The sequence below is a fragment of the Diceros bicornis genome, chromosome 15 (assembly GCF_020826845.1).
Source record: "Diceros bicornis minor isolate mBicDic1 chromosome 15, mDicBic1.mat.cur, whole genome shotgun sequence".
Taxonomy (NCBI): Eukaryota; Metazoa; Chordata; class Mammalia; order Perissodactyla; family Rhinocerotidae; genus Diceros; species Diceros bicornis.
This window is the reverse complement of record NC_080754.1, coordinates 39,642,129-39,664,700: the sequence shown is the minus strand read 5'-3', so window position 1 is coordinate 39,664,700 and position 22,572 is coordinate 39,642,129. Positions and strand designations below refer to the sequence as shown.

Below are 22,572 nucleotides of genomic sequence, written 5' to 3'. Positions count from 1 at the left end.
GCCTAAATACTCCTTTTAGAGGTCGAGCTGCTCAGATTTGCTCTTTAGTTCAAAATCACTCCCAGCCACAAAGTATTTTGCTAAAAGGAATGGCAGCTGCCTACTCTTCCAGAATAGACACTCGGTAGACAGAGAGGGTGCAGGCGGGGGGCGGGGAGGCAGAGGGCTTACCTCTTCGATTTCCAAGTCGATGTTGTACAGCGTCCTCTGTAAGCGGAGGTTGCCCAGGTGGACATGCTTGCCCTCTTCTTCCTCAGGACTGGGCCGCTCGTCACTGTCCAGGAGGAGGTGGCCCTTCTGCTCTGCCAGCACCGCCTGATGCTCAGTGCGCTGCAGCTCCCTCACCTTCTCTTTCTTGCCCCTGGCAGCCCTCTTGTCTTTTTTCGTTTTGGGGGTCAGCTTGGGTGAGTTCTGGATACTGGAGTGGGAGAAGTCCCATGCCAAGGTGGCATTTTTCATCTCTATCTTGATGTGAGGACTGGCTGGTTTTTTCTTTATCATGTGAACCTCTTCCATTAGAAACAAACTCTGATAGGAGTTGTGAGAGAGGTGCAAAGATGAGACACTGGATCAAGACCAGGGAGACAAGCCTAGGGCGTACACTCACGTAGCAAAACACATCAGGCTATACAGTGGAAGGAAGCTGAAGGGCAAAAGGCAGCTCATTAGTGTAGCCCAGCCTCAGGCCCATCGAGAGGTCACAGGGGTGTGGGGACACCCTCAGGAGGGACAGGAGCCTTGTCAATTGCCCAACACTCTACACTTCCTGTTACATGCTAAACTACCTTTTCCTTTTCCACCAGTCCAATGTGGACCAAAGGACATTGAGTTCACTGGTATGCAGCCCCTTGTTCTCACTCAGGAGTTGCTGAGTCGCAAGCAGTAAAATGCTAGCAGGAAAACCAAGGGGTACACTGGTGTCCTATATAGACCCTCATCTCTCTGTTTCCCTTCCAGATCACTCCTGTAGAACCCCAAGCCTGTGCACGTCCCTCAAGCTCAACGTGGCACATGTCTAGTGGGAGAGGCTGAGCCGAGATTGTGACCAGGCCTAGCTTGCTCAGGTTAGAAAGAGTAGCGAAGGTTTCACCAATGGTAGAGCACATCTTCTCGCCAACAAGTTCTCATGTCTTCAAAGTCCCGCCTTGGAACTTGAGAGAATTCAAACAACCAAAGGAACGGACTTGCGTGGAAGTGAAGGGTATTTCCCTCAGATACATCCTTGGAAAAGGAACAAGACTCTGTCCTCCCACTCATTCCTAGAGGCCCACTGAGTTATGTTAGGGGAAGGAAAATGGAATGCTTGAAAAGCTGTGTTTCTGAAGTTAGATCTGAAACACTGACCATAATATATCTCAGCCCAGGACTTACACGTTTCCACGACTTTGAACCCACTTCTGACAAGTCTCTTAAACCAGTGATCTTCTCTAAAGAATGCTATCTCAGCTAGATTCCCAATATGATAAAAACAGGGTTTTTAATAAAAACATTATAAAACAACATTAGAAAGTCTTCAGAGAACAGATGACTTTTAGGGTCAGGACTCTGCTTGGTTACTAAGAACCTCCAACTATTTTAAAGTTTGCTGGTGCTATTAAATGCAGCATATAATCCTCTTCCCCCGAGAGCAAGCCTTTTCTCCTGGATTCTCAACTTTTAAGCTTGCTGTTTTCCTCCCTGAAGTCGCCACGTCTCCTCTCCGTTCCTAATCCCCAATCTTCCCAGAGGTGCTGGAAGTGCCATGGTTCTAAATCTCCTAGGAAATCTTCACTCTTGGTCAACCTTAGGTTTAGTTTTCTGAAAACAGCTATTGGTTTCATTTGTTCAGACCCTCCCTGAGAGACCGAGCTAAGAATAGCATGCCAAATATTCCGACCACCTTCAGAGAGTAAAACCCTATGCTGATTGCATTCCCATCATTTCTCTCCCGCAAAGAGTTACTAAAAGGATCTTTTAGGCCTCAACAGACTATTAAAAATGATGCTAGTGCCTCTAGTTTGCACAGCTCCTTCCCCACGTTTCCTTCCCATGGGCTCCCTGCAGCCCCTCCTTCCTCCCAGGAGGGTTTCAGCCTCAGGTCACTGCCCCGACATGCTGAGACACACAAGGCCCTGGCGACACTTGGATTTATATCTACTTGGATTTGCACCTGCCAGGACAACAGAATTTCAGAGGTACACAAACCATAAACCTCAACTTTACCACAGGACACTGACTATAAAACACACCTCTCATTCACTGGAAGAATCAAATAAGAATGTATCTGTTGAGCAGAAGAGGGGTCTACTCATAGAGTTGCCAGATAAAACACAGGTTGCCTAGCAAAATTTTGATTCCAGATAAACCATGCATAATTTTTTAATATAAATATGTCCCAAGCAGTTATTAAGTGGGTGTCCTGTGTTTGTATTTGCTAAAGCTGGCAACCCTATACTGGTGACAATCTTATCAGAAAAGTCAAAAAGGGGCTTCTCATTGCCTTTCTACAGTTATCATCTTCCTAGAAGGAGGAGAAGCAGGGAGAGGGGAAGGAGGGGGGGGAGGGAGGGGGAGGATGGGAAGGAGGAGCAGGGAGAGAGAAGGGAGGGGAGGAGAAAGGGAAGAGGAGGGGAAGGAGAGGGGGAGGAGAAGGTGCAGGGAGAGGAGAAGGAGATTACCAAGAGCAATAAGATAGAATGGAACTAAAGTCTCATGGGACATATCATAGAGCTGTGGGTGATTTTGCTTCTATTATTAACTCTGAAGCTTCCTGGATAGAGGAAGGAGGGATAATGCAAAAAGCCACCTGCTAATACAAGTCCTCACTAGTAAGTAAAGAGAAGAGAGCTCTCGAGAAACAAGGAGAGAACAAATCTATACTGTAAACTCCTATTCCTTCATCCCAAATGCCACCAAATCCATTCACTAACAAGGACAGAGAAACAGAGGGACAAACTTATGGTCAAAACATTTGCCTTCTTTCACGGCTGGATACTGCAGGTTCAGCAAAATACAGCTCTGATTACAATTAGACCATTTCTTTTCCTATGGCTCTGGCTCTTGGCCTTCTAGCAGCCAGGTTGGGGTGAGGGAGGGTATGGAGCTGGAGGTCATCCTTGAGGACTAGCCTTCTCAACAAACAAAATTCACCTGGCTAATGATAAACAAGTAGAATATAAATAAATCTCGGGAAGCTACTCTCCATTCTTCTTAAGAGAAAAACCCAATTTGTTTTCTCCTGAACATCTAAGGTGATGCTATTAATCCTCAAACACCTGAGCCTCAAGCCTTCAAGCCACCAGCACTGCTTCTGTATTGTTCTTCTCTCTAGCCAAGGAGGATTAGCAGGAGCTACTCCACGCAGCGGTTTTGTCAGGGAAGTCCAGCCCACACAGGTGCTGCTCCTCTTCTCTCTTTTTTTTAAGTATTAACCACCTCCAAATATCTATCTCCCTCCACCTTCCCAAATATATCTTCCTCTTGTATCCTTATTTGTATTATTCTGAAGGCACAAAGAACAGTCAAGGCATGATCAACTAACCCCCTTAAGAAAAAACCCGATACTTAATTGAACTGCACTTCTCAACATGATCTGGTTTTATGACACCCATTCCTACGTCACTGCATTTCCTGCATCCTGAGTGACAACCCCCGGGCAGGAAAAGAAAGTACCGAAAGGTGCTCAGCAGCATATTGACCAATCAAAAGGCTGAGAGCATCTGGTAGAAGCAGATGGTAGATCAGATGAGGAAAAGCTGACAGTCACCTGACAGCTCTGATCTTCCAGGGTTGAATCACTTAAAGGCCCAGGAAGTTATGACATATATCCACGTCAGTCCCAGGCAGAGGGCCTAGCTCTGAAGGGGAACTGAAATTGTGGGAGCCCACACCTATTTATTTATGTGAAAAGGTCCCTTAATTCAGTCTCCTCCACTGCCCCCTTTCTTACCAACATGCCAAAAGGCTAGAGGTGAACAGAAGTGCAGCCAGCCTGTGTGGCCCACTGGAATCAAGGCAGCCGTTAGTTTTGCCAGGGACGGCTCCTGACACGGAGGAGGGGAAGGGAGCCACTTACCTTAAATCTGTCGACAGCAACCGATGCTTCTGAGAGGGATTTTACTGAGAACGGTGTAACTTTCAAAGCAAAAGTCATGGAATTGAAGACAGTCACCACTGTGAAAGCCTGAAAAGAGGAAGCCTGATTAGGCTATGCAACTAAAATAACAAGACATCATCACTTTCCTCTCAGGTTTAAGGAAGGCTGCAACTCGATGGTCAAATGTTGGCTCAAATCAGATACGTTTTTTTAAAGGTGGAGTTTTTATGAGACCTTCAATTAAAATTCTCAGCAAATCTGAACCAAAGGATGATCTGTAATTTCAGAATTAAACCCAAAGTTGGGTTGAGGACCTGTACACTATTTGTGCATTAGGACTAATCCCTACTCTTCTACTTCTCGGCTTAATCACATGAATTAAAAATCCAAATCCAGTAACAAGAGGACCATAGCATCTCCATATGTGGTGTTTCTAAAATGTTCCCAAGCCCTGAGGGCTCACTGACCTGTGCTGCTGTCAGGTCGAAGCCAAGGGTCATGTGAACAGAGAACGTCACCACGCTGGCGATCACCATCACAATGGGAGCCACCCCGACAGTGATGCTCTGAAAGTACCCAGCTTTTTCCAATATCCGACGTTCCTCCTCTCGGATTTCTAAGAATAAAAAGCAAGCCAATTTCTAAAAAGCAAGCCAAACTCAAAGCAAGTCAAAAGAAACCTTGGGATATTGCTCCTCTGTCACCAAACAAGAGTTGGTAGGTCTTCAGCCACATATAGGTTTTAAAACGATCCTTGAACACCTATGATGCAAAAACTAGGTCAATATGACTACCAATTACTATCACTAAAGCTGGTGTACAAGACTGAGGTTTGAAAAGAATCAAGTCACAGGAATGAATCTAACAGAAACCAGCCACTACATAGCTGTACAATAATCATCTTCTGCCTTATTCTGATTCTTTTTGCAAATTTCTTATGTTTAGAAGGAATGAACATATTAATTGTACTTGCAATTGGCAATTTTGTTTGCTTACCTAGTTGTTGTTTATTTCTTACTTAGGTATTTATAGGAAAGACTATACAACAGTAATGGAGAATTAAAAAGGAACTAAGATTTACTAGAGCGCCTACTATATGTGGGTGGTGGGATGAAGGCTTTCACACAACAAACAGTAAGGATGATTGGAACGAAATGAGTGAAATACAATTTTTGTAGGCAGAAAGATTTTTCTTAAATATTTGCAAAACTGACACCCTTATTAACAGAGCAACCACAGAGTACTGAAGACCATGGAGGAGGACGTATGACAATAAAGCGGTGAGGTATTTTCAAGCACAAAAGCAATTCTTCTGAGAGGCTATGCACTGACCTTAAAGGTATTACCACTGTCCAAGACACTGGGAACTATCTTCAGAGCTAGTTCATAAGTCATATTTTTAAAAATCCAACTCATTGCTTTAATATTTATCATATGCCTTGCCCAAGTCTATACGGAGCATGAACATTCTTTTCAAACTAACACACACAAGATACCAAGTCAAGGGCTGAAGGATGAGTGGAATTTCACAAAGATGATGATAACTATAGCATCTGAGAGCCAGAAGGGACCATCAGCAGTCGCCCTGCCAAGAAGATACTTGGCAGATGTCCAGTTAGCATCCATTTATTCCATTCAATGGGCAACGAACTCACTACTTAATGAAGCAGCCTAATCTACTGCTGGACACCTCTGAGTGGTCACCTCCTCTGGATGACCACTCATAAATAAAGCCTATGAACCGGAAACAATGTTCCTAAAGGTTTAATCGACAAACCAAGCAGTGAAATTAAAATAGCCTCCTTGATCTGAACATTGTATTTCTATTCAACCTAAAACTGCATTAACTTTTTAACTGCAGCATATTCAGGGTTAGCACACTATGAGGTTATGGTCAATTAACAGCCCACATCTTTCATATTTAAATTAAGTCTAAATGTAAATATGCATTCTCTTTTGAACTGTAAAGTGCCTTTAAATACATCCTTCTTAAAGTTCACCTTTTTTAAGGCCCATCATTCTGACTTCTGTTGAATCTTTTTGAATGCCCATTCTGTGCTAATTTATTCCTCCAAGCTTTGTGGCATTTATATATTAGACATGTTTATGTCTGCACTGAATTTACAGATCAGGATGGGGTCAGGTTCTGAGAACCTTGTGACTCAATATAAATAAATTACTTGAAAAGATAAAAATAAAACAACAAACCAAAAAAAAAAAAAACTTCTATGAGTGAGTGGCAGAGCTAGGCCCAGAGTCCAGCTGTCCTGACCCCCAATCCAGCTTCTCCCTGAACCCCCCCCCGGGATCTCAGACCTATCTATCTATGGTGCACATGCACCCACAGAGTGGAGGGGGCAGAAGTGGAGCTCTCAGCAGCCGCTTGATATTGTTTTCTGTGATATCCTCATGGCCAGGCCAGAAAATTATGGGTGGGATGAGAGTATAGACGGGGCTTCAAACCGAATGAATTACTCATAACTAGCTGAGTTATCTTGGGGGAAAAAAAAAATCACAATTTTCTCAGGTCTCAATTTCCTCATCCGTGAGATGACCTTATAGGTTCAAATCAATAAGATCCCTCTCAACGTAAAGATCATAAGATATTATAAGAACCTAAGATATTACAGCCCTATGACATTAGGATTCCTAGTAGCTAATGCGCTCAGGAAGCAAAGAGGCCGAAGTCCTTCTACCACATGCACATATGAAGTTGTTAAACTCACTTTGAACAATTTGAGAAAATGCTTTGACCCAGGCATACATTTTAATAAATTTAATGTAGGTGAGGACTTCATTCATCTTCTGGACACGGTCATCTGTGGTGGCCACACATTTTCTCCTGAAATATGCAGTGATCCGTGATACAAACATCTGAAAGGAAAAGCAATGTCATGCCAAACCAGAGTTTATTCAAACTTAAAAACTGTCTAGTCTTTCTGGGACGTAAATCTGCTTAAGATTATTATAAATAAAATGAGCATCATGTAGTGGGACTATTTTTTAAATAAAAGTTGTCTATTAAATTAAAAGCAGTCAACTATTATTTAATTCTTATTCCTTTGTAAGGCAGTTAAGACAAACAAGAATTTGTTCTCAGAGTAATCACAGATATTGAGTGCTACCAAAGGGAAGCAGGAAAGCCACATCAGTTGCCATCAACTTGAGACAGGGTGACTCAAACACTCCTTGTTCCCTGGGGGCAAGGGTCATCTGTTGGCCTTCTCTTTCACTCAGACTCTCTCTTTTCTAATCTCACTAGGAGCCACTGCATTTATTCAAGTGACACCTTACTTCCCCTCAAGTCGAAATTCTGCCTATATAGACTGAACACTGTCTAGCTCTTTCTAGACTTTTCCACACCAGGTACCTGATTTGAGGAAATTTCCAATCAGAGATGTGATACCTCAGTGGTACCTACTATATATAACCCAATGGAAGTAATTCATCTAAGGAGAAGCTGCCAAAATACAGCAAAGAAGGCTTACTCACCATTGCTGGATAAAAGAGGATAAAAACAGCTGATCCTAGGAAGCCTGTTGGTCCCAGAATAATGACATTATAAATCATGCCCAAGATGGCAACAACGGGTCCTCCAGCCAACAAGCTGCCAACGGCGGCCGCCTCAAACATCCTCTGCCCATCATTGGAGCACAAGTTGATGAGCTACGAGACACAAAGAGCAGTGAGAGGATCCTGCAAGGACGAAGGCCACTTGTCTCAGGAGGAAGATGAAGGACAAAGCAAGGACCCAACAGAAAGAAAGAGCTCAAGCCGGCAGCTTTCCCTCTGCCCTTTGCAAACACCCCTTACTCACCTCACCCACAGACTTCTCTTTAATGTTCTTTAACTTAAGGATCTTCTTAAATGCCATGGTTAGGATGGCCCCCCGCAAGCGGACAGCAGTTCGGTAATTCAATGCCCAAGTCAGCGCAAGTGACCAAGAGCGCACGATTTCCGTCAGGAGGAGGCCCAAGACTAACAGCAAGCTGTACTTGAGGTCAGAACCTGTGACCTGGGTGTACTCCAAGAGGTGTTTCACCACGAAGGCCTACAGGGAGAAACACACACCACCGTCAGCATCTCCACAGCACCCACACATGACGCCACAGATTTATGTTAAGTTAGAAAGAGGAGGCAGCTCCGCTGCACAGTGATACGTGCACGAGCAGAGAAGACCCTTCTCAGAGGATGAAATATTACAGACAGCTGCCTGCAGTAATTTACTCAGGGCATTTCACAGGAGGTAGGTCTTATTTGAAACTTTCTTCCTTAAGGACACCACCAAAACCGTTACTCTTTCTAATATAACATAAACCTGTCCATGAGCTGAAATTAATTCTAAACACATGGCCATTAAAATATATATATTTGACCTTATTCCAGTATCTCCACACACTGATACATTTCTTTAAATGAAATTAAGACCTTTTTTTTTGGCATCGTTTCAAACGTGCTTATTTGATAAAAAGGAACAGTGTACCTACAGTTGGACTGGGGAAGAGAAGTGCATTTGCAAAACATTCCTGAAAATAAACATCAGCAGTTTAATAGTATAGAAGAGAGAAAATGAAACAGACTATCAAAAATCCAGAGACCCTCCCGTGGACCCTCCCCACTCCCCGCGCCCTCCCAAAAACAAAAACATGTTACCTCAGGTAGCATATGTCTAACACCACCTGCAGTGAGGGAAGGCAGCCAGCCCCCAAGAACCACCGAGCGCCACCTCCAGCTCTGAGGTCCTGCAACGCCGGAGCACACACTCACACAAGGCACATTCAGCGATAGGATTAAATACCAGGAAGTGGGAGGTAAAGTACTTTTATTGAGAATGAAAAAAAAAGTACCATCTTCAAAGAGCATCCCACAGACACTGTACAGGAGGAGCATTGCGGTAACATACATGGGAACATACAGAGTCAAGTTATACAAGGCTAGCCATCTGACAGGTCATCTGGCCTCCGACTGTTGTTTTAGCTACACACAGTGGAAATACAGAATAAAACCAATATCTGTTTCCAGAGTCCGGAGTAGTACATCAAGCTGACAGCACTTAAGCGGTTAGGGCTCCTCACGTTGCAGTGGGTCTGCAATAGAGTAGATTCTCCAGGAATAAAGACCTTGCTGCCAAGGAAAGAGAATTAAAAAATAAAACTAAACTAAAAACTCCCCAAAGAGGTCACTGCTTAAAATCGCTGGTGCTATTGGTCCACTAGGCTGTGAGGAATGACTTCTGTTCAGGACAGAATTCAAAAATCTAGGCCTCAAGGAAAAACTGCTGGCATCCTTCAGAGTCTTTTCAAGTCCTTGCAGCTAAAAGGGATCTTGCCAAAAATGAAACAAAACAAACCACAACAAAAGAAAGCCAAACCAATCCCCTACCCTGAAGGAAGGAAAAAAAAATTAACGAGAAACCCATCCACCCATCTACCCCGGATCCTTAACAGCAGAGAATACTGTAGCTGGAAGCCAGCTGTGAATGACAGACAAAACTGGAGGTCAGACACAATTGTCCTAAGGCAGCTAATGCTGAATTCCAGAACCCAGACTCCCTCTGGGTTAATTGATATTTCTCCTTTCTCCTGGGAGGAAATAATACCAGATGTCCACTAGATCCTAAGAGATCCCCTCCAATCAGATTTATATCAAGTCTCAGTAAATAACCTGCTCAAATAAATCGGCGATTGCAGATTCCAAGAACTATTGTATTTCACCTCTCCCCTCCCTCAGATTTTTAGGTTTATATCCATTGTTTGGTCACCACTGCACACAGCTGGGTTGTTGGTTTACTAGCAAGAAGAATGGCTTCTTTTCCAGTATGCAATCCAAAATGTGGAACTGAGTCACTGAGTGGCAGGGTCAAAACCCCATTTTCCTCACGTGAAGCAACTCAGTAAGATGGCGGCACAGTAAAGCATTTTCTCACAGACCTCGGCACCGATGGAACAGTCTCCAAAGGAAGGCTTGAAAGGACAGCAGGTTGTAGTTTGGGGTTCCTTCCTTCCCACAGCTTTATAGTGCCATTTTTCAGCACCAGATAATAGCATTAGTACCTCCCAGCAGGGAGGGGAGGGGCGAGGGAAGGTAAAAGACATAACGAATGCTTACGCTATGCAAAACTTTCAAAGGGGGGAAAAAGAGGAAACAGCAGATTAAAGAATTTCCAACACACAGAGTTTTTAAAAAACAATTACATTTCAAACCATTTTGTATGGGATAAAGGAAAAAAGGTTTTCATGAAAAAGCCAACCAAAATTTAGTTTTAAAAAGTTACAAATTTATCATTTAAATTTAAACAAACTGGGAGAAAACTTGAGATTGTCAGCATAGCTGTCTGGCTGTGGGAGGCATTCCCAGTGAATAAACATTACCTTACCTGAACTCTTGGCGAGAGATTCTGCCCAGCTTGACTCTCTCATTCTGACCGCAGAATACAGCCATCCTGAAAATTCTAAAGAACAGCTTCTGTCACTGGTTCCACTACAGAGACACTCCCCCCAAATCCAGATTCTGACAGCACCAAGCAAGCTGCAGCTGGAGAGAGGTTGGAAGGGTGGGAAACTTACCTCTCTAGAGGCTTTTCACTGTCCTTTCCCCAAAAGGCCCTTGAGCAGGGTTAGCATTCACCAAGAGATTGCACTGCAGGAGGGAGGCTTCCCTTGCAGATCTACAGGGCGGATGCTAATTATTTATAGACAAATCATAGGTCAGGCCTGGTCTTTTAAAACGGTTTGAATCAAATCATCTCTGTAAGTTTAGCAATTTGGCCATTTTTCTTAGGTCAGGACCATACCCTTACAGACTGTGGTACTCCATTAACATTATGGTGACCCTTGGACACCCTGCAGAGCACTGGTCCACTGGTGTCACTGAAACCTTGGATCATCTTGATCAAAAATGTCCAGCCTCAGCTGTCCAGCTGTTTAAAAAAACAAAATAAAACACAATAACTTGATTATGTTTCATTTGTTCGGCATACCAAGGTTCAGTGAGGCCCGAGGGGAGATAAGAAATATGACACCATATTTGGGAAGTCAGTTCTTACATAGATTTCTGTAAGAACAGACTAAGTCAGTTTGAAAGCCATGCCATATTAGAAAATGTGAAAAAACCTAAAATGGATGTTCCTCAAAAGGATTTAAATCCACAGACAGAAGGTATGCTCATTGCTGGAACTGATCTCAAAACTGGCCTAATTCCTCAATTTCCAATCAAAAAGAAATTTATTAGAATTGGCTCCAAAAAAAGAAGTTTGCATTGATTACAATTTTAAGTCTTTTTATCATAGAGAGCTTGTGGATGGGACCCTTGCTTTCTCGATTGTTCTAGAATGGAATCTCATGAAATAATATAGGCCTTAAGGCGCTCTTCCCCAAGAGGGTAGAAAGAAGGAAAAGCGTGCTGCGGTTTTCCTATTAAAGGAAGGCTCTCAGCTTTCCCTGGCATCCAGAAGAGTTTACTAGAGATTAGTATTCCAGCGTGCTGTGCCTTAAAAGAGAGATTAAGGAATATGCAGATGCTCAAGGGAGTGACTGTAAGGCCCCCAAGCTAAACATGCATAGGTAACATTTTTTCCCAAGAAAAAAATTAAAATCCCACCAACCTATGGAATTTTCATGGAAGGGAGGGAGCCAATGAAATTCTTACATTGGTCAAATGTAACTAAGAAAGCCTGTATACCGTGCTACCCAGCTGAAAGAATTCTACAAAAGACGAGAGTGGCCACCAGCCCTGTAGTGAAACAATGACAGAAGCTCTTCTTGGGGGAAGCTGGTCCTACGAAAATGTTTGCCATTTTGGTCAATAACATAATATTCAGTTACATGGTCCCTCTGACTTAAAACTTATACAAAAGTGTGTTAGTTGGTCAATTAATATAGAAACCCAATACCAGAAAAGTAGTGTTCTCTGCTTCAAAAAAGAGATCAAAATTTTTAAAAAGGCATCAATCATTTAAAAAAAAAAAAAACAAGAAACAGAAAAACTGCAAAGTAGTTTTACCTAAATCACCATGCATCTTAGGCACATACTTACCAAAACCATGAACCTCCAGCTTACCCACACACGGAAAATGCACAGTATAAGTAGTACTACTGCTCCGATGCCTCAAGGCAAATATGTAGAGAATAGATTTAATCAAAGTCTTAAGTGTAAGGCAGCATAGCAGATGTAAGAAACAGGTGTCCAGAAAACAGTGTGAACATCACTCTCTTACCTACTCTGCTTTCGTACACACTAGGAAAAAGCCACGGCTGCCGCCCCAACACTTGCCACACAGTTTATACTATAAACCAAAGTTTCAAATGGGCTCCAGGTTAGACTCTAAAAACCTCAACAGTCCTCTAGTTTCTTCAGGGCTCATTTGCCACAGAACCATCTCACATGTGACAACTCTGCCTCCGGGCATTCGGTGTGTCACCAGCACTGGGTCAACAGCCTATGCCACACAACGCTGCTCTCACCCACTCACAGCACTACGAGACACATCTTCTCGAACCGAGACTGCCATTTCATGTCAACACACAGCAAAGAAGCACAGTCCCGTGCAGAGCCGGAATCATTCGGTTTCACCCCCGCCCCAGGCAAGCAAACCAGTTCCATTTCTTCTCTGACAACATGGGCCCCTCATCCTTCCAGCTGCTGACAAGCCACCATTCACTCCAAAATCAACTGTTCCCTTTCAAGAGACCTGGAGGCATCTCTATGGCTGCTAACTAGCCCAAAGGTGAGCACAACCCCTGCAACAGAACAAGAATGTTAGAGCTGGCCATGGCCGGGCCCCTGGAGACTGTCAGAAAGAATGGTTAGAACTTACTGGTCCACTGAAGCCAGCCAGCTGCGTGATCATCAGGCACACGATGGAGAGGATGAGCCTGGTGCGGCAGAAGATCCACACAACCCTTCGGAGGGAAGCAGCGTCTGGCCCAACTTCATTCAGCTCTTCTTGCCACAGTCTCTCTAGTCTTAACAAGGGCACATGTTCTCTGTTACACATCTCCACAGGGAATAGACACACCCTAGCTTCCCTCCTGCCATCGCTTTTTGTCTCCAGGCTTTGACACCACTCACACCAGTCTCTCTTTTAAAATTATGTACATAGTCTTCACCTTCAGGAAAAAAATACCCGTCTGGGTAACTACATATTTACCCTGAATAGGGAGCCTCTAGGATACAGAAAAGGATGAGAACAAAAGTCTTTCCTTCTACCCAGAAAAATTATCCCTGAACAGAATTTGTTTGTGGATAACAGCTTCCTTTCTCAAGGGTCCCCAACCCTTTCTGAAGGATCCTGTGTAAAATGTAAAGTTGTACACTAGATTTTAATCATGACACTCAGCTACCACAAACATGTATTCTGTCACAAGGCAGCAACATAACCTCCCTGCAGACTCAGGAAGAGAAGCGGGGCTGAGAGAGAGAGAGAAAGCCCGTGGTTAAAAGAGGATTAAAGGTGAAATAGGAAATACAGCAGAAGAGCAAAGAGAACATCATCCCCAGGCAACCCTCCCTCCATAGGATAGCTCAGATCCTAAAAGGACACAGAGCCGTGGACTTCACGCTGTCAGACCCACACTCCTAGCTCAGGCCCTACGCATCCAGTATATGGGAGACAAGGGTGGACCAGAGACGCCTACCTTCTGCAGTTCACATCAGAAGACTCGTGCTTAGACAAAGACCACACATCCTCCATTGAGAGCTCCCCCTTCCTGTGGGCCGTGCGGGCCAGAGGAGAAAGCCAGGAAAAAGTCATACAGGAGAAGAGCCCAGCATTGTCCACTGGGTGCTGGTGTCTAAAGAAAGAAAACCCACAGCACAAAATTGTCAACGTACACGGAGAGGCTAGCCAGCGCCTATACTATGCTGTTTAGTAAACAGAGCTCTGACTAAAAACAGGCCTCCCCTAATGGTCTAATCTTTGCCTGGATTTTCAAAAATGCTTTTGATGCTTCACGGACAAGTCATTACCCAGAAGAGCCTCTTACTTGGAAGTGGTCCGGATGGGCTTCAGAGCACTTAAGCTATGATGGTACTTTCCCTTGGGATGTTCCTCATCCAGGATTCTGAGCTGAGAATGCATAGAAACATCCAGGGAAAGGCCTTCAGCTCGGGCTGCTGTTTCCAAGGCATCTTGGCATTCCAACTGTTTCAACAGATAGGGAGAGAGGGCAAAAGCACAGTTAACGAACATTAGAAAAACAGAGAGGGGCAAATCTATCTGACGTAACAGCTTAAACTGCAAACCAGATTCATCTTACCTGAGAAATCCCAGGGGGATCAGGGGGCCAAACACTAACTTGTATGATATGAACTTGCTACGGAACATTTAAACCAGATACTTAAAACTTCTAGACAGACTTCATTTCTTGGAGCACTTTTACGTTCAGAAAAATTGAGCAGAAAGTACAGAGTTCCCACGTACCTCCTCATCTCCCCCCTCTCTTCTCCGTCCCCATGATTAACATCTTGCATTCGTGTGGTACATTCGTTACAACCAATGAGCCAATACCGATATGTTACTATTAACTAAAGTCCATAGTTTACATTAGGATTTACTCTTTGCGTTGCACATTCTAAAATTTATATTTTTATCATCAAAATGTTTTATCTTTCATTTCCCAACGTGGACTGGGAGTCAGTTCCTTCGTTACTCACTGCAAATTCGATTGCCCATTTTCTGTGACAAAAACTTCACAATCACCTCCAATCAAACAGCCCTGTCAAGCAGAAAAAAACAGGATGTACACATGCCTCCTCTCTCTCTCTCTCATCAGCAACAGGGAGAGCAGAAGAGAGGCTCTCACCCTGGCTGCACAGCTAGAGAGCTCCAAGACCCAGATTTCTGCAGCACAAAGCAGAGGGTCTCAGGAGTTGAAATACAAAGTTACACGTATTGGGCCGGCCCCGTGGCTTAGTGGTTAAGTGCGCGCGCTCCGCTACTGGCGGCCCGGGTTCAGATCCCGGGTGCGCACCGACACACTGCTTCTCCAGCCATGCTAAGGCCGCGTCTCACATAAAGCAACTAGAAGGATGTGCAACTATGACATACAACTAACTACTGGGGCTTTGGGGGAAAAAAAAGGAGGAGGATTGGCAATAGATGTTAGCTTGGAGCCGGTCTTCCTCAGCAAAAAGAGGAGGATTAGCATGGATGTTAGCTCAGGGCTGATCTTCCTCACACACACACACACAAAAGGTACACGTATTTACTACAAAGTTTATAAATACCAATTAATCATATTAACAAAAATGCATGTAATTCAAAGTCTGACTATGGCAGAAGAGGGTGGGCCAGGAGTCTGGACACATCTGTCCCCATCTACCCTAAATGTAACTCAAAGGTTACGCCTTCCTGTTGGAGAAGCAGACGCATTATTTTCCTCAAGTAAGGATTATAAGTACATCACTCTTTTCTCACATTATCACAAATATTTCCAGCAATTATTGTGAAAGAGCAAGAAAGAAGAGATCCCCAAATCAAGAAAAAGGTAAGTGGTGCAGCACCCACCTTACACAAAGCAGGGTCTCTATTTTTACACACCACCTCTGTTCCACACAGAACAGAGGCACCTCCAATACGAGCGGGAATGAGAGGGCAGAACTCATGCATGGGGGTCACCTGGATGCCCAGGCGGCTCTTTCCTCAAATACAATAGCTGTAGTCCACGCACAGTTATGTATCTTCAGATAAGATAAGGCGTTGCTTAGTATCAGAAAGTACACAGCCCCGGCAAGGGGAAGCACATTTTTTGCCTTTTGTCAAAGGCAAGGTAGACCAGTTTCAAGAGAAGAACACCACAACACGACAAACGAGTCAACACCAAGAAAAGAATGAACTCTTACATAAAGTCCTTAGGTATAAGGTAAATACTTACTTAGTGGTTAGGGACTATGGCACCTAATAATGAACTAAAGGTGGCTGAGATTCAAGTACACAACAGAGGTGCTTTGTTTTATTTTACCTTTAAGCTGCTTATAACCACAAGGGGAAGAAAAGAAAATCACTGGGTTGAGAAAGGAGAAAGATACACCAAAAATACAAACATACCTACTACAAGGAAGTAGAAACTGAGAATAGGTACAGAGCAGGTTCAGAATGTTACAAGGACCAGCTTTATTTGGATATCCAAAGCTTCGGAAGAAGAAAAAAAGTTAAAATAATACCACTTCAAGTGCCCACCAGATATCTGCCAAAATGGGCTGCATGCTGGGCCATAAAGCAACCTCAACGAATTTCAAAAGACTAACATTAGATAGTCTATGTTCTCTGACCACTTTGGAATTCAATTGGAATCCAGCAAAAAAGATAACAAGAATATCTCCAAATATTCAGAAATTATGCAACACACTTGTAAATAATACGAGTTAAAGACGACATCAAATGGAAATTAGTAAATATTCTGAGCTAAATGGTAAGAAATTTTAACACATCAAAATTTGTGGGATGCAGCTAAAGCAGAGCATAGAGTGAAATTGTGAACACTTTAATAGCATACATTAGAAAAGAAGAAAGAGTGGAAAACCAATGCTCTAAGCTAGGGATGGTAAAATTTTCTGTAAAGGACCAGACTGTAAATATTTTAGGCTTTGTGGGCCAAGAGGCAAATTGAGAATATTAGGTAGGTACTTATATTACAAAAAAACACAAGTTTCTACAAAATGTTAATTGAAAAAATTCAAAATATAGTAATAATAATTGAGTACAATTTTTTGTAACACAGTTCTACCAATGAGAAGAATGGAATTCTTTTATGGGGGAATAACATTTCACTTAATTGGGGTTTAAAATCGTTTTTCCTTCATCAAAATCAATTGCAAATCTTCATCTGTTAACGCCGATTGGTAATGAGATTTTATAATTTCATCTTTGAAAATATCTTTTCACACAGATAGGTACTACTGAAACTGAAAATAAATCCATGAATATATGATTTTAGTTGAGCATATTTATCTCTTGAAAAGCATCATGGAATTCTATTAGATTTTTCTCTTGATGTTTGCCTTTATCATGTCATTATATGCAGATTAGTCACTTCCAATTGAAAGTTAGGTGGAAGCTACTGAATGGTGCAATTAAATAGATGTTTTTTATTGTAGTAAAATACATATAATATAAAAATTGCCATTTTTACTATTTTTAAGTATACAATTCAGGAGCATTAATTATATTCACAATGTTGTGCAACCGTTGTCACTATCTATTTCTAAAATAAACGAATCTTGAAATATGGAAGTTTCCTTTGTACTTCGAGAAACACACTGCTGGAACTATAATTTAAGCCCAGAAAATACATCCACTACAAATTTGTATGGGAACGGAGATCTCACTTCTTATTTTAAGTTTTGACAGCATGAGAAGTGTACAAAGCAGTTTGACATTACTTATGATTCAAACATTAGTTGTATTGAAATTACTTTATCACAGTATCATTTTACATTTCCACTAGCGATGTATGAGAGATCCAGTTTCTCGCCATCCTCATCATCACCTGGTATTGTCATTATTTTTTATTTTAGCCACTCAGATAGATGTGGTTTGGTGTCTCATCATGATTTTAATTTGCACTGCCCTAACAGTTAAAGATGTTTAACACCTTTTCCTGTGCTTATTTGCCATCCATACATTCTTTTTTGGTAAAGTGTCTGTTAGGTCTTTTGCCCATTTTCTAAGTGGACTGTTTTCTTAGTGTTAAGCTGAGAGAGTTCTTTATCTATTATGGGTTCAGACCCTTCGTCAGATGATTTGCAAATATTTTCTGTCTTAACAGGGCCATTCACAGAGCAAAAATTTTTAATTTTGATCAAGTTGAATTTATTGACTTTTTTCTTTTATAGATTGTGCTTTTAGTGTCATGTCTAAGAATTCTTCATCTAACTCTAGGTCATGAATATTTTCTCCTACAAGTTATATAACTTTACATTTAGATCTATGATTCACCTTGAGTTAATTTTTGTATAAGGTGTAATACTTAGATAAAGGCTCATTTTTTTGCCTATAGATGTCCAACTGTTCCAACACCATTTGTTGAAGACTATCATCTTTCCATTAAATTGCTTTTGCACCTATGTAAAAATCAGTTGGCCATACTTGTGTGAGTTGATTCCTGGACTCTATTCCATCAACCTATTTGTCTAGCCCTCCACTGATACCACTAACTTGATTACAGTAGCTATGTAGTAAGTCTTAAAATAGGGTAGTGTGATATCTCCAACTTTATTCTTCCTTTTCAAAATTGGTTTAGCTATTCTAGTTCTTTTGCCTTTCCAGGATAACCAAGTTCAAGAGTTAGGAGAGTTTATATAAACGTCTTTTGACATCACAGCATCACAAAAGGAAAACTTGGTGCCATCCATTAGTATTCTTATATGAGAATGCATTATGAGGAAGCATATGAGTAGCAATAAGAGGAAACTAAAATCTTCACATCTTCTTTCATTCATTCTTTCAACAAATAACTTGCTGAGCACCTATGTGCAAGACTGTTCCAGATGCTGGAATACGAATAAGAATATGCCAATTTCTATGTGTATAGTACATTAATTTCATTTTCTTCATCACTAAAATGCCTAGTTACAGTTTTCATCAAAACCTACAAACAGAAAAGTGAATGGACTTAACAACAACAATAAAATCCTCTTGTTGCATGAGTTTTGTTCCTTTGACTATATAATGATGTCATGTTCCACCACCTACTGGGTAGTAAGTTACTTCCTATATGGGAGAATGTCAAATTCAGAGGCTCTTAAAAAAGACTCAGATGAGAGTTGGCAGGAAAGGTTTCACTCCCCCAGGCATCCCATGAGCACTATACCAGCATCATCAAATGCTTGTAACATAAGAGAGACTGAGGGCTCTTGCACCACTTTTGATTTTAGAACAAGACAGTATAATTTTATCCCAACAAAGATAAACCCACAGCAGTTAAAATAGCACTAATGCTCAAATTTTCATATAATAATAAAAGATAGAATAGGACTTCCCACAGTAAGGGTATGGGAGAAGTCTATATTCTTGATCTAAGAGAATCAAAAGTTGCTACTCCAAGCAACCCACTTTCCAAGTCATCTCCCATTTTTGCTATTCTTTCCTACACTACTTCCCAAACTGTCAATCTTGCTGTCATATGTTACTCACTGTCTAGGTGAGGACAATGAAACATCTGATGGAGATAAGAAGGTCCCCTGTTTTGAAGGAAACAGTCCTGCTCCATATTTGCACCTAGCTCCTTCAGAAATAGGTCTCTCAAAACAATAAGCAAGAGATGTTTAGCTGTTGGCAAGAACTCTTGAATGTTAAAATAACATTATCAAGAAAATCAAGAGAAAATCCGCTTACTCCAATAAAACTATTTTCTCTATGATCTTAAAGTATTAATACCTCCATAGGCAGAATTTTCCCATAGTTGGAGGCCATTGTGAAGTACAGTGATTTTGAAGGTGGATTTTAGGAGACAGACATGGGTTTGCATGCTGATTCTGCCACCAACCTTCAACATGTTATCTAGCCACTTTAAGCTTCATTTACTCATTTTTACAATGGTGCATGCACCTATCACATAGTGTTGAGAGGAATTAATAGGATAATGAAAAGTGCTTAGCAAAGTATTGGGTATATAATAAACATTTAATACGTATTAACTATATTACCAATTTATCCATCTGATAAATGTTACGGCATGTCTCAACTGTTTCCTCTTTCCTTTAGCTTTCCCTGACTTTCAAAATCAGGGAATTTACTTCCTCCCTCCTGTGTCTTCCCTGCAGCTGTACCACTGCAGTGGGATGCTTCTGGTGAGGGCTCCTGTCTTACTCTTGTTTGCATCTCTGATTTCTAGCATGGGATAGAGCTTGGCACCTATTATTCAAATGTCAACTAAAATATCTTCATGTTGCCTCATAATCTGCGTTGTTATCATTTAATGGTGCGTGATACACCACTGAGGAATCTTCTTAACCGTTCCATTTCTGTTTAGATTCTCTGCTGTTTTGCTTATTATTAATTGTATAATAAACATCTGCAGTTTATTTTTCTCTTTCCAGATTATTTGGATAAATTCCATCAGTGGGATTACAGGATTAAAGAGTGTAACTCCTAGCAATTAGACATCTACCCAGTTTGCTCAATTAATCTTATTATTATAGAATATGTACTCCAGTATTACTGCAAAAGAGAACTACCATTAGCTTGAGTACTTTCAGTTCCACTTCGTTGACCTGAGGCTGCCTCTATAAAGTCCCACCTACCCTAGGACTTTAGCAAGAAGTAGAGGAAGCTACAGCAATCATCCTCGTTTATAGCCAGATCTCACGACTAGCATGTATCTGTAAAGGCAAACTGCTTACTTGAAGATGATAGGAAAATCTGGGCAAATTAATTTACAACAAACCAACATAGCATTTACCACGTGCTAGGCATCGTTTTAAACGCTTTACAGATACTAACTCATTTAATCCTCATAACAACCCTATGAGGTCGGTACTGTTATTTCCCCCATTTTACAGCTGAGGAAACTGAGGCACTTGGAGCAGCAGGGATTTGAATCCAGGCTCCAGAGTTGAGGCTCTTAATCACTACACTCTGTGCCTTTCACAGAAAAAACAAGCAAATAAATCCTCACTGTACTAGATGACCTCGGATGTACCTCTGTAAACAGCTCTCCTCTATTTCATAGGGTGAGGATCAGATTAAAATAAACTCTGAGGGGCCGGCCCGGTGGCGCAAGCGGTTAAGTGCGCGCGCTCCGCTGCGGCGGCCCGGGGTTCGCTGGTTCGGATCCCGGGCGCGCACCGACGCACTGCTTGGTAAGCCATGCTGTGGCGGCGTCCCATATAAAGTGGAGGAAGATAGGCACAGATGTTAGCCCAGGGCCGTCTTCCTCAGCAAAAAAAGAGGAGGATTGGCGGATGTTAGCTCAGGGCTGATCTCCTCACAAAAAAAAAAAAAAAAAAAAAAATAAACTCTGACTCTCCTAACTAACCTCTTTATAAGCAAATGGGAGTTTCCAAAGTCAAAGTCACAAGTACATGATTAGAACACTAGAATGTAAATAAACTATTTTACTTAATTGCAGAATGTACTTCCTGATTGTTTTTAAACCAAACATGAGCAGATACTAAAAGACAGATATATTATAGACTGAAATTTAAAGATAAAATAAAAGCATCTTTATACTGCCCTGCCAGTCACTGCACAGATGTCTCGTACTTGTAACTATCTGGTTGGATGCCTGACTTCCTCTCTAGGCTTCCTAAAACAACTTACCTGGCCAAGCACGCCAGGTAAAAAAGTATATCTGTTTAAAGGTAAAAATAAATTTGTCCTACCACATTAACATTCTGCAAAGTGAGTTATCAATATTCTAAGGTTGAATGGATTAAAAATGGAAAAGAACCAAGAGAAAAGACTTAAATTCACGCTATAAAAGCTTACTCTACAGGGCCGGCCCCGTGGCTTAGCGTTAAGTGCGCGTGCCGGCTCCGCTACTCGCGGCCCAGGTTTGGATCCTGGGTGCGCACAGACGCACCACTTCTCCCGCCATGCTGAGGCTGCATCCCACATACAGCAACTAGAAGGATGTGCAACTATGACATAACAACTATCTACTGGGGCTTTGGGGGAAAAAAAGGAGGAGGATTGGCAATAGATGTTAGCTCAGAGCCGGTCTTCTTCAGCAAAAAGTGGTGGATTAGCATGGGTGTTAGCTCAGGGCTGATCTTCCTCACAAAAAAAAAAAAAAAGCGTACTCTATGAAAGCGGAAATACTATAACAGAGTAGGAAACGTGATTCAGTGAACACTGTTGGGACAAATAAATAACAGATTGGAGATGACTTATTGAGATCCAGGTTTCACACCATCTAGGATTAACCCCAAAAAGTTACATAAAAATGAAGAAATAAATAGAAGAAAGAGAATTAAGTAGCATACTATTTAACTCAGCTATGGAAGAGAGAGAGTCTCCATTTTCCCGGAAAAAGCCAGAAAGTTATCAAAGGCAAGATGGATGAGTTTAAATATAAAAAGGAAAACTGTTTGCATAATGAAATGAGCATTAAGGGGAAGGTCAATAAAGCTAAAGAAGTGACCAGGTAAGTAACATAATAATATATTTTGAACAACCAGCTTTTACTGAAAGATCTATGATTTTTTTATCCATTCATTCAGCAATATTTATTGAGGGGCCTACCATGTGCCAGGCACTGCTCTAGGTTTTGGGGATACAGGCGTGAACAAGCAGACTCTGTACCTCAAAATCACTGCCTTCATGCAGGTTAAATTTTATAAAAGGATTTATAAAAGGTCAAAATCCAGAATAATCTACTAAATCGGTTCAAAAGCTTCTATCTCTCAGCTTCTAAATTCAATGTCACCAATCAAGAAATATAAATTAAATTTTAAGATATAACCATAGGGCCGGCCCCGTGGCTTAGCGGTTAAGTGCGCGCACTCCACTGCTGGCAGCCTGGGGTTCAGATCCCGGGTGGGCACCGAGGCACCAC

At 41.9% G+C, this 22,572-nt stretch overlaps 1 protein-coding gene across 6 annotated transcripts in view; it reads right to left on the bottom strand.

The window, feature by feature from the left end:
• The window catches only part of ABCC5 (ATP binding cassette subfamily C member 5), an 80,576-nt gene that overhangs the window by 41,516 nt on the left and 16,488 nt on the right, over window positions 1-22,572 (bottom strand). For 3 of the 6 annotated variants that reach the window (XM_058556226.1, XM_058556227.1, XM_058556228.1), the window contains 9 exons: window positions 14,059-14,216; window positions 13,711-13,866; window positions 12,891-13,038; window positions 7,893-8,126; window positions 7,568-7,741; window positions 6,802-6,949; window positions 4,543-4,691; window positions 4,055-4,162; window positions 172-528 (listed from right to left, as the gene is read on the bottom strand). In XM_058556226.1, coding sequence (XP_058412209.1) covers window positions 172-528; window positions 4,055-4,162; window positions 4,543-4,691; window positions 6,802-6,949; window positions 7,568-7,741; window positions 7,893-8,126; window positions 12,891-13,038; window positions 13,711-13,866; window positions 14,059-14,216 — 1,632 coding nt within the window. Of the gene's footprint in view, window positions 1-171; window positions 529-4,054; window positions 4,163-4,542; window positions 4,692-6,801; window positions 6,950-7,567; window positions 7,742-7,892; window positions 8,127-8,880; window positions 10,527-12,890; window positions 13,039-13,710; window positions 13,867-14,058; window positions 14,217-22,572 lie in introns of those variants that run through there. The other 3 variants (XM_058556232.1, XM_058556231.1, XM_058556229.1) reach the window with 3 other exon arrangements.